This window comes from Aquarana catesbeiana, linkage group LG06 (assembly GCF_042186555.1).
Source record: "Aquarana catesbeiana isolate 2022-GZ linkage group LG06, ASM4218655v1, whole genome shotgun sequence".
Taxonomy (NCBI): domain Eukaryota; kingdom Metazoa; phylum Chordata; class Amphibia; order Anura; family Ranidae; genus Aquarana; species Aquarana catesbeiana.
Genome location: NC_133329.1, coordinates 374,258,587 through 374,274,363, shown reverse-complemented (window position 1 = coordinate 374,274,363; position 15,777 = coordinate 374,258,587). Strand labels below are relative to the sequence as shown.

The 15,777-nt window shown below is 42.3% G+C and overlaps 1 protein-coding gene across 6 annotated transcripts in view; it reads right to left on the bottom strand.

The window, feature by feature from the left end:
- GTDC1 (glycosyltransferase like domain containing 1) overlaps positions 1 to 15,777 on the bottom strand; it is a 465,360-nt gene that overhangs the window by 157,723 nt on the left and 291,860 nt on the right. For all 6 annotated transcript variants that reach the window (XM_073634225.1, XM_073634224.1, XM_073634226.1 and 3 more), the window contains exon 7: positions 11,756 to 11,900. In XM_073634225.1, coding sequence (XP_073490326.1) covers positions 11,756 to 11,900 — 145 coding nt within the window. The remainder of the gene's footprint in view (positions 1 to 11,755; positions 11,901 to 15,777) is intronic.

Genomic DNA, 15,777 nt, shown 5'->3' with positions numbered 1-15,777 from the left:
TTCCAACCCCACATGCACAAATTCTATTTTTTTTAAAGCCCAACTCCATGCAAATAAAAATAGTTAATAGCTTGTTTTGTCTAAGGCAGGGTCTCCAAACTTTTTAAACAAAGGGCCAGTTTACTTTCCTTCAGGCTTTATGGGGCTGGACTATGGTCAGTAGGAGTAAAATAATTACATAGCACCCGTGATCAGCAAGAGGAGGAATTGTGCCCCATAGTGGGTATTAGTTATATGAATAATGCCGTATTGTTGGTGTCAATGGGAGGAATAGTGCCCCCATCATATGCATCAGTGGGAGGAATAGTGCCCCATTGTTGGTGCCAATGGGAGGAATAGTGCCCCATTGTTTGAATCAGTGGGAGGAATAGCGTTTCATATCTGTGGGAGGAACTCCCAAGGGCCGGATAAAGGCATGCAAAGGGCCACATGCAGCCCACAGGCCACAGTTTGGAGACCACTGGTCTAGGGGAGAGGAGAAACAGTTTTATCCACCTGATCCTCCCCTTTTTGAGCAGGTGGCGCACCCCCACGATCCAGCAGTGGACTGTCCTTCAGCATCCTCATGTCCAGTGCAGGGTTTTGGAACCTGCTCTGCTCTTGATGATGTTAGGATTCTAAAGCGGTGGAACATGGGGGTGCAGATGACGCGGGGACCAGTCTAGCTGCAGGGAGAAGCAGAGGATCGGGTAAGAAAAACTCCTTTTAATGTTCGCCTAGGCATAAATTAGCAATTAACTCATGGAGCCCCACTGGAGGGGATCATTTGCTATTTGGCCCGAGTTGGGCTTTTAACCTTTAAATCCTGGAGAAACCCACCTGAATACATTGTCATGCGATTCACTCACAAGTGTTCTTCTAATAGGGACAACCAATGAGTGAAAGTTTCTCACCTTATTCTCAGCTGCCCAGCTAAACAATCTTCAGATTGCCCCTGGTCATGATGTCCCACTGGAAGAATCTATGGCTGCTACAAGATTCCAATGGGGAGCCGATGATGGACTCTTCTGACATATGTAAGCACCGTGGGCACTACAGACCAAAATACTTGTAATCCAGCCTGGTATGGGACTAGAGTTTTAGTTAACTGGGGCTTTAAGAGAGATTTTTTTAAATTAAAAAAAATATAGATTATGCACCAGGAGAGTGAAATTATTATTATTTTTTTCTCTATGGAGATGAGCTTTAAATTCACATGGAAAAAAAAAGCACATTCAAGACTAACGGTGCACTCAGCTTTGTAAATATGCTTCCACAATCCTCATCCAAGCACAGACATTTGTGATAATGTCACTACTTGTACCCTACACAGTAATGATTTTGTTAAGGCACCTTTTATGCAGTATCTGCTTTTAAACTTCATCACTACTGTAATTTCAGCAACCAAAATCTGGATGCAAACGGTAGTTTTAGCTATTCGGTTCAGAATCTTTTGTATATAAAATAATTGTATATTCTATAAAAAGTTACAAAACAGACAGGTCATAACTTTTTTTTTTTGTTCATTCATACATATCCTCCAGTGTTTGTCATTACCATGGATTCCGCAGATATTTCATTCGGGAGGTACAGCTGTTAATGATTTGCAAACATGTACACAGAGCAGCAATAATTCAAATATGAATATATGTTTAAGCCACAGCCACCACCACTGGCAGCCAGTAATCACGGCTGGTTCTATTTACCTCACAGCCTTCAACTAAATAAAAATAGGATACTCTTATATATATTTATTGAAAGATTAAACAAAAATGCCAGCAGTAATATGAAAGATGTTCATAGCTAGAGACCAGCAAATGCTAAGCAAACCCAATGATAAGAATTTAAGAAAATGTAAAATAGAAATCATAGAAGAATACAACTCATCAATGTTTTTTTGCAATACAATTGAAAAATAGTGCACAAAGAACTCCTGCACAATGCTATCAGAAATGCTTTCTTTACTGGGGAGAAAGAGGTGTAATCTGACTGGCTGCTATGGATCTGTTACATTGCTTTTGGTGCTGCTCAAAGCAGAGGTGAATGCATATCCCTGTGTCCCAGAGCATGGAGTGCAGACTTGTCCTGATACCAATCCAGAGAGGTAGTTAATGTAAAGAAAAAAGGATTGCGTTATTCTTGACCAGCCCAGGTGAATAAACAAAAAGGAGCGGCCTCAGCACTCTGATGCATTTCGCCTTTCCCACTGGGTCTTAGTAGTAGGTTGGGCAGGGCAAAATGCATCAGTGCGTGTGGTTTGGTAGAGACATGTAGGCTGAGGCCGCTCCTTTTTTCATTCGGGCTGGTCGGGAGTAGTGGCGATCCTTTCTTTACATTTACTACCTTTCTGGCTGCTATGGATCCTCAATGCTCTTTGTGTTGTTAGAAGTACTATTGATTTACATAACATCCTCATCTTATTTGTCCCTGTATAAAACACATGGCACAAGTGAGTTAAAACAGAAAATGAAAATGCATGTTTGCAGTGATAAATACTGGCCAAAAACTTGTGGACAACTATATAATAATGCCCATGGTTATGGAATGGGATGTCCACCAACAGGGGTGTCCAAGCTGTGGCCCAAGACAACTATGAATGTGGCACACACAAAATCAAAAACTTACTTAAAAATGTTGATTTTTTGGGGGGGATCTTTTGCAACTTAGTGAAGGTATGCGGCCAAAGAAAAGTTTGACAGTGTCTCTTTACTGGACTTTTATATGTTTTATCTTCCCAAAGAAAATCTCCCACTCTTCACAATCACGCCTTATTCATGTCATCAATTTTCGGCAGCACCTACTGTATATTTGTGAGCAACCATTCTCAAAGAGGAAGTACATGAAGGGCAAAATTAGAACCAAAATATCTGATGAGCACCCTGAGAATTGATACTACATCCATAGAACCAAATATTGATGGGCTAGTTTATCAAAAACAGTGTTGAATATCAGACTAGTTTTTTGTTGCTCTATTTAATTTTTATGATAAAACAATATTACAAAAAAAATTGTTTTAGTACTGAGATAGGTACATTATCTATATCAGTGAACATTTGTGATCTGCCTGACTTTTCCTGCTCATCATTTTTTTTTTTTATATGTTGCAGTAATTTTAATGCATTTGTATTTAAAGGTTACTTTGTAATCGTGTTCACATATATGTGCTTTTAAAGGTTGTTTACTGTTTCATGTATGAATGTAATTTTTCCTGGGATGTACATAGGGATGGTTCCTGTTGTTCATTTGTACTCATATTTTGTCTATTTTGTCATAATTAATTCATGAGTTTACTTCTATCAGTTGACCGCATGCATCATCCCCCTGTTTTTCCTTGGTTACGAGTTTTTTGGACCACACCTATTTGCAATTAGGGTAATGCAATTGATCACATGATCAACATTTTGTAACTATATATTTGAGATCAAAGTGTGTGGTCCTACAGCTGTAGGGTGTGAAACGCGTCAGCTGCTCTTGTACCTGTACCTCTGTTGTCATCTATGGAACTGATCAATTTTTTTTACTGTAGAAAATCAGAGTGTGGCTGTCCAGACATTTTCTTTTCACCATTATGTGTGCAGAGCCAGCACAAACAGCCTACACTTCGAGGAGGGTGTACCACAAGTCCACTACCTGGAGCGGTAAATGTTCTCCAGTGTCCAAGTCCCTATTCCCTCTCCTTCACAAATATTAAAAAGGTATAGAGACAGGTTTAGTGGTGCGCTACATTTGTACCATTGTAGTTTATTTCTCCAGGTATTACATGCAAAAACAAATACACCATCCCCACGTGCTTCAACACTGCATATTACATTTCTGGCCACTAGAGAGGAGGTGTACATGTCTGCACTGCCCATGGAGAGGAGGATCAAATCAAAGTGGTCACCTATCTGTTCAATCAACCACCTACTGTATGGGGCAATCTTTAACATTTTTCCCATACGTGGTAAAATCATAATTTTTTGCTAGAAACCCCCCCCCAACATTATATATTTTTTTAAAAAGCATAGGCCCTGGAGAATAAAAATGGTGGCAATTTTTAATGTCACACAGTATTTGCTCAGCCATTTATCAAAGGCAAATATTCAGGAAAAACAACTCTAATGCCGCGTACAGACGAACGGACATTCCGACAACAAAACCGTGGATTTTTTTCCGACGGATGTTGGCTCAAACTTGTCTTGCATACACACGGTCACACAAATGTCTGAAATTCTGAACGTCAAGAACGAGGTGACATACAAGATGTATGACGAGCCTAGAAAAATGAAGTTCAATAGCCAGTGCGGCTCTTCTGCTTGATTCCTAGCATGCGTGGAATTTTGTGCATTGGAATTGTGCACACACGCTCGGAAATTCCGACAGCAAATGTCCGATGGAGCCTACACACGGTCGGATTTTCCGACAACAAGCTCACATCAAACATTTGTTGTCGGAAATTCCGACCGTGTGTACGCGGCATTAGATGAAATTTAGCGCACAGAAACACAATACACTATTTTTGGTAGAATACAAAACATGATGTTGTGTCGAGTAAATACATACCAAATGTCAAAAATTTAAAATTATGCATGCTTGTGAAATGCCAACAAACTACAGTAACTAAAATTGTCCATAGGTGATGCTTTAAAAACCTTTACAGTTTATCAATTTACAGTTTTTCATGAATTAGGGCCCTAAAATTATTGCTTTTACTGTGACCTTTGTGACGATGTGTGGTGCATTTACCATTTACATATGCATGCTGGACCTAAGTCTATGTTTGAATTTGCATGTATGCAAGAGGGGCAGGGGTGCTTTTAATTTTTGTTAATTATTTTTATTTATTTTATTTACACTTTTTAATTTTTTTTTTCTCATTTACCTTAAGGCCCCTTTCACACAAATGTTAGGATTGGGCCTGCCTGTCCTTTTTTTTTTTTTTTTTTTAGGCGGACCTGATCAGAACCTCTATTCTTCTCTATGGAGCAGCGAGTGTAAATGGACATGTGTCCATTTACACCCGCCTACATCCAATCCGTTCTGATCTGCTAAAAATAGACAGATGGGTATCCATTCACCTTCCATCCAGCATATCAGATCAGATGGCAGTCTGGTGTAAATGGACAGGCAGTCCATTTGCATCTGACCCCCCCATACAGGATAGCGGGCTGTGTCCATGTCCGCTCTGCATAGTCCATCAGATGCTAGGCTAGAAATACACTTTAGATCTACTTAAAGGTAATATGTCTGTTCTGAATATTCTGAAAAGTGTTGCCTACAAACAGGCATCATGAAGTGTCTGCTATTACATATCTTTTTCCAGAAAAGCCTCATCAGTGCCCCCTGATATTGCTTTCAGTTATTGTGGCTTCAACTTCCTGGACTGTGAAGGTAAAATCGGCCCTGCCCACCTACCCATCTCCCAGTCTACTGTGGGGCTAATTTACACTTGCTTTGGCTTCAACACACATGAAAGCGCTTACCGCTTCAACGTGCTTTTTTTATGTGTTTTTGATGCTTCAATTATGCTTTTTTGAAGCGGTTAATGAAGCTTCCCTGTGTGTGTGTGTTGATTTTTGATTTGTTTTTTAAAGGGGCCCAGTAGAAACTTAGCTCAGTAGTACCCCTGCTCAGCAGATCCCCAGCTCATTAGTACCCCTGCTCAACAGATCCCCAGCTCATTAGTACCCCTGCTCAGCAGATCCCCCAGCTCATTGGTACCCTTGTTTAGCAGATCCCTATCTTATTAGTACCCTAATTCATCTGATCTCCTACTCAGTGTTACTCTCTGCTTTGCTGATGTCCCACTCAGTAGTATCCCCAGCTCTGTTGATCCCCCAATCAGTAGTAACCCCCTAGCTCTGCTGATGCCCTGCTCAATAGTAACGTCCAGCTCTGCTAATCTCCCTCTCAGTAGTAACCCCCAGCTCTGAAAAAAATATCAAGCTGAAATATCAGGCTTAGACAAAGTTAACCACTTCAGCCCCGGAAGGTTTTACCCCCTTCCTGACCAGAGCTCTTTTTACAATTCGGCACTGCGTCGCTTTAACTGCTAATTGCGCGGTCATGCAATGCTGTACCCAAACGAAATTTGCGTCCTTTTCTTCCCACAAATAGAGCTTTCTTTTGATGGTATTTGATCACCTCTGCCGTTTTTATTTTTTGTGCTATAAACGGAAAAAGACCGAAAATTTTGAAAAAAAATGATATTTTCTACTTTTTGTTATAAAAAAAATCCAATAAACTCAATTTTAGTCATACATTTAGGCCAAAATGTATTCGGCCACATGTCTTTGGTAAAAAAAATGTCAATAAGCGTATATTTATTGGTTTGCGCAAAAGTTATAGCGTCTACAAACTAGGGTACATTTTCTGGAATTTGCACAGCTTTTAGTTTATGACTGCCTATGTCATTTCTTGAGGTGCTAAAATGGCAGGGCAGTACAAAACCCCCCCAAATGACCCCATTTTGGAAAGTAGACACCCCAAGGAAATTGTTGAGAGGCATGTTGAGCCCATTGAATATTTATTTTTTTTGTCCCAAGTGATTGAATAATGACAAAAAAAAAAAAAAATTTACAAAAAGTTGTCACTAAATGATATATTGCTCACACAGGCCATGGGCATATGTGGAATTGCACCCCAAAATACATTCAGCTGCTTCTCCTGAGTACGGGAATACCACATGTGTGGGACTTTTTGGGAGCCTAGCCACGTACGGGGCCCCAAAAACCAAGCACCGCCTTCAGGATTTCTAAGGGCATAACTCACTACCTATCACAGTTTTGAAGGCCATAAAATGCCATGATGGCACAAACCCCCCCAAATGACCCCATTTTGGAAAGTAGACACCCCAAGCTATTTGCTGAGAAGCATGGTGAGTATTTTGCAGCTCTCATTTGTTTTTGAAAATGAAGAAAGTCCAGAAAAAAATTTTTTTTTTTCTTTTTTCAATTTTCAAAACTTTGTGACAAAAAGTGAGGTCTGCAAAATACTCACTATACCTCTCAGCAAATAGCTTGGGGTGTCTACTTTCCAAAATGGGGTCATTTGGGGGGGGTTTGTGCCACCTGGGCATTCCATGGCCTCCGAAACTGTGATAGGCAGTGAAGAGTGAAATCAAAAATTTACGCCCTTAGAAAGCCTGAAGGCGGTGCTTGGTTTTCGGGGTCCCGTGCGCGGCTAGGCTCCCAAAAAGTCCCACACATGTGGTATCCCCGTACTCAGGAGAAGCAACAGAATGTATTTTGGGGTGTAATTTCACATATTCCCATGGCATGTTTGAGCAATATATCATTTAGTGACAACAAAAAAAAAAAAATGTGTCTCTTTCCTGCAACTTGTGTCACAATATAAAATATTCCATGGACTCGACATGCCTCTCAGCAAATAGCTTGGGGTGTCTACTTTCCAAAATGGGGTCATTTGGGGGGGTTTTGAACTGTCCTGGCATTTTATGCACAACATTTAGAAGCTTATGTCACACATCACTCACTCTTCTAACCACTTGAAGACAAAGCCCTTTCTGACACTTTGTTTACATGAAAAAATTATTTTTTTTTGCAAGAAAATTACTTTGAACCCCCAAACATTATATATTTTTTTAAAGCAAATGCCCTACAGATTTTTTTTTTCACACAGTATTTGCGCAGCGATTTTTCAAACGCATTTTTTGTGGAAAAAACACACTTTTTTAAATTTTAATGCACTAAAACACACTATATTGCCCGAATGTTTGATGAAATAAAAAAGATGATCTTAGGCCGAGTACATGGATACCAAACATGACATGCTTTAAAATTGCGCACAAACGTGCAGTGGCAACAAAATTAATACATTTTTAAAAGCCTTTAAAAGCCTTTACAGGTTACCACTTTAGATTTACAGAGGAGGTCTACTGCTAAAATTACTGCCCTCGATCTGACGTTCGCGGTGACACCTCACATGCATGGTGTAATTGCTGTTTACATTTGACGCCAGACCGACGCTTGCGTTCGCCTTAGCGCGAGAGCAGGGGGGACAGGGGTGCTTTTTTTTTTTTCTTTATTTTTTTTTGCTTTTTTATCTTATTTTTAAACTGTTCCTTTCATTTTTTTTTTTTTTTTTAATCATTTTTATTGTTATCTCAGGGAATGTAAATATCCCCTATGATAGCAATAGGTAGTGACAGGTACTCTTTTTTGAAAAAATTGGGGTCTATTAGACCCTAGATCTCTCCTCTGCCCTCAAAGCATCTGACCACACCAAGATCGGTGTGAAAAAATGCTTCCCCAATTTCCCAATGGCGCTGTTTACATCCGGCGAAATCTAAGTCATAAAATGCTCGTAGCTTCCGGTTTCTTAGGCCATAGAGATGTTTGGAGCCACTCTGGTCTCTGATCAGCTCTATGGTCAGCTGGCTGAATCACCGGCTGCATTCTCAGGTTCCCTGTTGAGACAGGAGAGCCAGAGAAAAACACGGAAGACGGTGGGGGGGCATTCCCTCCCACTGCTTGTAAAAGCAGTCTAGAGGCTAATTAGCCGCTAGGATTGCTTTTACATGAAAGCCGACCGCTGGCTGAAAAGAATGATACCAAGATGATACCTAAACCTGCAGGCATCATTCTGGTATAACCACTCAAAGTTGTGAATGGCGTACCTGAAGACAAAAAAATGGTTAACAATAAAGCACAGTGAACAGTAAAGTATAAAAAATTGCATACCTGAAAAGCAAACATGATAAAACATAATAACAATAAAACATTGCAGAATAGAATACAGTAAAAAAGAGCAGAACAATAGAGAGAGAGAATAGAGAGAGAGAGAACAATAAAACGACAACTATTTTTTTTTTATTTTATATTTTTGTATGTGTTTTTTTTTTTTTTTACACTTTTTTTTGTAACTGTAACTTTTATAACTGTAACCGGTTCCAGGTTCGGGTCTCTCAAAATGCGATGGCATCTTGGGAGACCCTGTGAAAGTGTGCCTAGTCTGTGCAATGCTGTACCCTACGCTAATACTCAACTAGTGAATGGTAGCGTTCAAAACATTCACCAATGCAAAGACCAGGATTGTCAGGACAGGAGGGACAATAATAGCGGGTGTCACGCCTATATCCGCGCTTGCTGTAGACACAACATCTTTTTTTGGGGGGGTTCGTTGGGTAGGGGTACTCGGGAGGACATAAAGAAAATGCCTCTCATGCAGCCGACTGCATTTGGTTGGGGATGTGAATGGGGGAAGTACGGGCGCTGCAGAAGTGGTGGGTTCCCAATTAGGATTGGCGAATGCAGCAGGAAGGGCATTATGGGCACGACGGGCCTGTGTTTGTCTTCTTGGTGGCAGCGGGACACTACTTGTGCTTGCCACCTCACCAGCTTGAACTGCACTTATGGGACTCGCCACGTCACCAAGTGTTACTGCAGTGCTGGTTTGACTATGACTGGGGTGTACTAGGCCGCTGGTGCTTGCCAGTTCACCAAAACGCTACCAAAAAACTGTTAGCGATCGCAGGGATCAGGCCTGACTCTGCGAACGCTGCAGTTATGCGTTTAGTGTTTTGTAAGTGACAGTGATCGATCGATACTGCACTTGGGTGGGCTGGGCTGGGCCGGGCGGAGGGGCAAAACGCAGGTGCTATCTGGGCTGATCCCGCTAACACTGCGTTTTTGGGAATCCTAAACTGCTGGGGACGCTAGTATAGATCTGATCGGATCAGATATTGATGCGTTCAGATATTATACCACTAAGGGAGGTGTACCGTGCGTGCGTGGGTGTTAGCGCTACTGGCACTAACCTGACGCTGCCTGGGGCTGGTGCTTGCCATTTCACCAAAATGCTACCAAAAAAACTGTTAGCGATCGCAGGGATCAGGCCTGACTCTGCAAACGCTGCAGTTATGCGTTTAGTGTTTTGTAAGTGACAGTGATCGATCGATACTGCACTTGGGTGGGCTGGGCCGAGCCGGGCGGAGGGGCAAAATGCAGGTGCTAGCAGGTATCTGGGCTGATCCCGCTAACACTGCGTTTTTGGGAATCCTAAATTGCTGGGGACGCTAGTATAGATCTGATTGGATCAGATATTGATCCGTTCAGATACTATACCACTAAGGGAGGTGTACGGTGCGTGCGTGGGTGTTAGCGGTACTGGCGCTAATCTGATGCTGTCTGGGGCAACGCATATCACCGGCGGGCGATCAGGGGGCTAAACCTTTATTCGGTAATAAACGGCGGGTGCCCTGACACTATAAAAAATAAACAAACTAACCAGCGTCACCCATAATGGTTATACGGTGATCAGTGGTGAAAGGGTTAACTAGGGGGCAATCAAGGGGTTAAAACATTTATTAGGTAGTATATGGGGGTCCCTGTCGCTATAAAACGCTGACGGTGAACCTAAATATTTACCTCCCTAACTAGCGTCACCAGCGACACTAATACAGCGATCAGAAAAATGATCGCTTAGCGACACTGGTGACGGGGGGGTGATCAAGGGGTTAAAACTTTATTAGGGGGGGTTAGGGGGGTATCCTAGACCTACAGGGGGGTAATACTAACTGCCCTACCACTTCTAACTGTCAAAAACTGACACCATGCAGTAATCAGGAAAAAAAAAAACAGCTTGGTGTCAGTTTGTGACGGGGGGGGGGGTGATTGGGGGGGGATCGGGGGGCGATCGGGGGGGGATCGGGGGTGTTTAGTGTGCCTGGCATGTTCTACTGTGTTGTGTAGTGTTTTACACTTACTCAGATGTCTTCTCTCCTCGGCGTCGGAACGGAAACTGCCAAGCCGAGGAGAGATGACATCACATCCTCTGCCTGTGTGTACTATACACAGGCAGGGGATGTTTCTCATTGGCTGGGAGCGATCGCGAGGGGGGGGCCACGATCGGATGGCCTCCCCCTCATCTCTGATCGCTCCTAGACAAATGTCAACCGCCGCTGGCACCGGGGGGGGTCCGATCGGACCCCCCACCCGCGGGAAGGCAATCACGTACCAGGTACGTGATTTTGCCTGCCCGTGCCGCTCTGTTCACGTATATATGCGTGAGGCGGTCGGCAAGTGGTTAAGCTGAATAAGGGGACAAAAATACATAATTTATATGTAAAGGGGTTGTAAAGGCAGAAGGTGTTTCATCTGAATGCATTCTATGCATTCAGATAAAAAGCCTTCTGTGTGCAGCAGCCACCCCAGCACCCCCCCTAATACTTACCTGAGCCCCATCTCTATCCAGCGATGTCCACGAGTGCCTCGACCACCCGTGACACTCCCCCCTGATTGGCTGAGACACATCAGCGGCGCCACTGGCTCCCGCTGATGTCAATCACAATCAGTCAGCCAATCAGGAGAGAGAGGGGGCATGGCCGAACCGGGGCTCCGCGTCTGAATGGACACACAGAGCTGCAGCTTGGCTCGGGTGCCCCCATAGCAAGCTGTTTGCTGTGGGGGCACTCAAAAGGAGGGAGGGGCCAGCAGAGCCAAAGAGGGACCCGAGAAAAGGCTTTACAATTACTTTAAGCCTGAACAACTATAATAAGTTTGGATTTGGATTGAACATTCCCATTCTTACAAAAGCCCAACAAAGGCTGGCTCTCTTTAGGAAGGTTTCCTCTGCAACGCATGGGATGTAGAGCATGCCAGTGTGACTCCACAGGCAATTCCACAATCAGTAATACAACACTCCTCCCTCTGATTCAGCATGGCTGTTACATCAGTCACTGTGGTTCTGTCCTTAAACACTATGTTTACAATGGAAATCATTAGTAACTTCTTACTACACAACTACAGATGAAAAAAGGGAAAGAAGGAAAACTTACATCGCCACACCAAAGAATTCATGCTTAGCTGTTGAAATGACGACATCAGCCTCACAGAGTACTTGAAAGTAGTTGTCCTTGCTGGGTAGAAAACCCCAATGTAAAACTGCTGACCCCAAGAACGTTCTTGCTTCAGAAAAGATCTCTGCAAATAAGAATAAAGGAGGATCTTCAGCCAGGAAAATCTCTGGAAAAAAAAAGTTTGGACAGATACTGCAGGTTGAATTATCCAACACCCATATATACAGATGGGTTCCTGGGCTCTCAACTCTACCGACTGCAAGAGTGCCCACTCTCCTGGTTAGGCTTGCCATAGATTCCTTTTTTTTTTTTCTTCTGATCAGCCAGTGGACTGATTGGAAAAAAAAACCAGATGGAGAAATTCTCCCCGCTGTGCCAGTGTAAATTGAGAGCAGGACTCCTCCGCTGTCAGAGTACACTGATCAGCGGCTGCAGCCAAGTTTTCCAACATTCTCATGAGACGAAGTCGTTCCTTAGATCAACTTCTGTCAAGCGGTAACAGCCATAGATGGATCAAGATTCATCTAGTCTCTGTTGCACTGGCCTGAATTTTGATCTATCTATGGGCAGCTTTAGATTTATCGTACTGAAAACTGAGACGCTATGGCTGTAGGGGGAACAGAACTAGGAACTCCAGCAGGGAGAGTTCAACACCAGCTGGAATGCCTGAAATATATAAGTATTTGTGTGTTTATAATAAAAATATCAGGACTTGGTGGGGTAACACTTTAATGAACAAAACCAGATAAACGTAGATGCACATGCATGACCAATATTTACCCCAAACCTCCCTCTCCTAATTAAATAATATATACATATCAGCATTATTTTTTTTACCTTGTTCTTGTAGCAAGAAAGAGAACACCCTGGATTTCTAGTGGATCAACAGGCATTTTGCTGTATTTGTAACATTGCTACAGTGCCTGGATTTGAAATTTTACACATTTTGTCATGTTCCAACCAAAAAAGTAAATGTACAGTATTTTGTTGGGATTTTATGTGATAGACCAACACATGTCACATAATTGTGAAGTGGAAGGAAAATGATAAATGGTTTTCAAAATGTTTTACAAATAAATATGTGAAAAGTGTGGTGTGCATTTGTATTCAGCCCCCCTGAGTCAATACTTTGTAAAACCTCCTTTCACTGCAATTACAGGGGCAAGTCTTTTTGGGGATGTCTCTACCAGCTTTGCACATTTAGAGAGTGAAATTTTTGCCCATTCTTCTGTGCAAAATAGCTCAAGCTCTGTCAGATTGTATGGAGAGCATCTGTGAACAGTGATTTTCAAGTCTTGCCACAGATTTGCAATTGGATTTAGGTCCGGACTTTGACTGGGCCATTCTAACACATGATTATGCTTTGATCTAAACCATTCCATTGTAGCTCTGGCTGTATGTTTAGGTCGTTGTCCTGCTAGAAGGTGAACCTCCGCCCCAGTATCAAATCTTTTGCAGGTTTTCTTCTAAGATTGTCCTGTATTTGGCTCCATCCATCTTCCCATCAACTCTGACCAATTTCTCTGTCCCTGCTGAAGAAAAGCATCCCCACAACATGATGCTGCCACCACCATAATTCACGGTGGGGATGGTGTGTTCAGGGTGATGTGCAGTGTTCGTTTTTCGCCACACATAGCGTTTTGCTTTTAGGTCAAATAGTTCAATTTAGTTTCATCTGATTAGAGGACCTTCTCCCACATGTTTGCTGTGTCCCCCACGTGGCTTCTCGCAAACTGCAAACGGAACTTCTAATGGCTTTCTTTCAACAATGGCTTTCTTCTTGCCACTCTTCCATAAAGGCCAGATTTGTGGAGTGCACGACTAATAGTTATCCTGTGGACAGATTCTCCCACCTGAGCTGTGGATCTCTGCAGCTCCTCCAGAGTTACCATGGGCCTCTTGGCTGCTTCTCTGATTAATGCTCTCCTTGCCCGGCCTGTCAGTTTAGGTGGACGGCCATGTCTTGGTAGATTTGCAGTTGTGCCATACTCTTTCCGATTTCGGATGATGGATTGAACAGTGCTCCGTGAGATGTTCAAAGCTTGGGATATTTTTTTATAACCTACTCCTGCTTTAAACTTCTCCACAACTTTATCCCTGACCTGTCTGGTGTGTTCCTTGGCTTTCATGGTGCTGTTTATTAACTAAGGTTCTCTAATAAACCTCTGAGGGCTTCAAAGAACAGCTGTATTTATACTGAGATTAAATTATACACAGGTGGACTCTATTTACTAATTAGGTGACTTCTAAAGGTAATTGGTTCCACTAGATTTTAGTTAGGGGTATCAAATTAAAGGGGGCTGAATACAAATGCACGCCACACTTTTCAGATATTTATTTGTAAAAAATGTTGAAAACCATTTATCATTTTCCTTCCACTTCACAATTATGTGCCTATCACATAAAATCCCAATAAAATACACACAGTTGTGTAGTGGGTAGAACTCTCGCCTAGCAGTAAGAAGGGTCGCTGGTTCGTATCCCGACCACAACACTACCTGCCTGGAGTTTGCATGTTCTCCCTGTGCCTGGGTGGGTTTCCTCCGGGTACTCCGGTTTCCTCCCACACTCCAAAGACATGCTGGTAGGTTAATTGGATCCTGTCTAAATTGGCCCTAATATGTATGAATGTGAGTTAGGGACCTTAGATTGTAAGCTCCTTGAGGGTGTAGGGACTGATGTGAATGTATAATGTATATGTAAAGCGCTGCGTAAATTGACAGCGCTATATAAGTACCTGAAATAAATAAATAAATAAAAATTTAAGTGTTTGGTTGTAATATGACAAAATGTGGAAAATTTCAAGGCGTATGAATACTTTTTCAAGGCACTGTAAACAAATAATTTTTAAATGATTACTTTTAAATTATAAGTAAATTATTATTAATTTTTACACCAGCAGCTGTGCTGAATGCATGGCCACAGGTGTGCATTGGGAGAAACAATTCTGATGTACCTTAGGTTTGCCTTTAACCGCTTAAGGACCAGCCGCCGTCATTATACTGCGGCAGGTTGGCTCTCCTGTGAGAATCGCCGTAGGTGTACGTCGGCCGCTTTAAGAGCGATAGGAGGCGCACGCGTGCTGGTGGCGCGAGGACAGAGCCGATGCACGTGGCCAGGGGCCGCAATGTCTGCTGGCCACCCGCGATCGCTCCACAGGGAGCCAGAACGGGGATCTGTCAGTGTTAACTGACAGATCCCCTTTCTGACAGGGGAGTAGAGAGAGATCTCCTGTTCCTAGTGATTAGGAACAGAGCTCTCTCTCTCCTCCTCCAGTCAGTCCCATCCTCCCACAGTTAGAAACACCTCCCAGGGAACACATTTAACCCCTTGATCACCCCCTGTTAACCCCTTCCCTGCCAGTGACATTTACACAGTAATCAGTGCATTTTTATAGCACTGATTGCTGAATAAATGTCAATGGTCCCAAAAAAGTGTCAAAAGTGTCCGATCCGTTCGATGTCATAAATCCCCTATTTTTGTAGACATCATAACTTTTGCGCAAACCAATCAAAATACGCTTATTGCAATTTTTTTTACCAAAAATATGTAGAAAAATACATATTGGTATAAACTGAAGAAGAAATGTGTTTTTTGTTTTTTTATTTGGGATATTTATTATGCAAAAAAGTAAAAAATATTGTTTCTTTTTTCAAAATTGACGCTCTTTTTTTTGTTTATAGCACAAAAAATAAAAACTACAGAGGTAATCAAATACCATCAAAAGAAATCTCTATCTGTGGGGAAAAAAAAGACATCAATTTTGTTTGGGTACAACATTGCACAACCGCGCAATTGCCAGGTAAAGTGACGCAGTGCCGTATCGCAAAAAATGGCCTGGTCATTAAGGGGGCAAATCCTTCCAGTTCTTAAGCGGTTAATGGGTAAAGCAGAGGAAAACACATTATTATTATTATTATACAGGATTTATATAGCGTCAACAGTTTACGCAGCGCTTTACAATATAAAAGGGAGACAATACAGTTATAATACAATAAAAT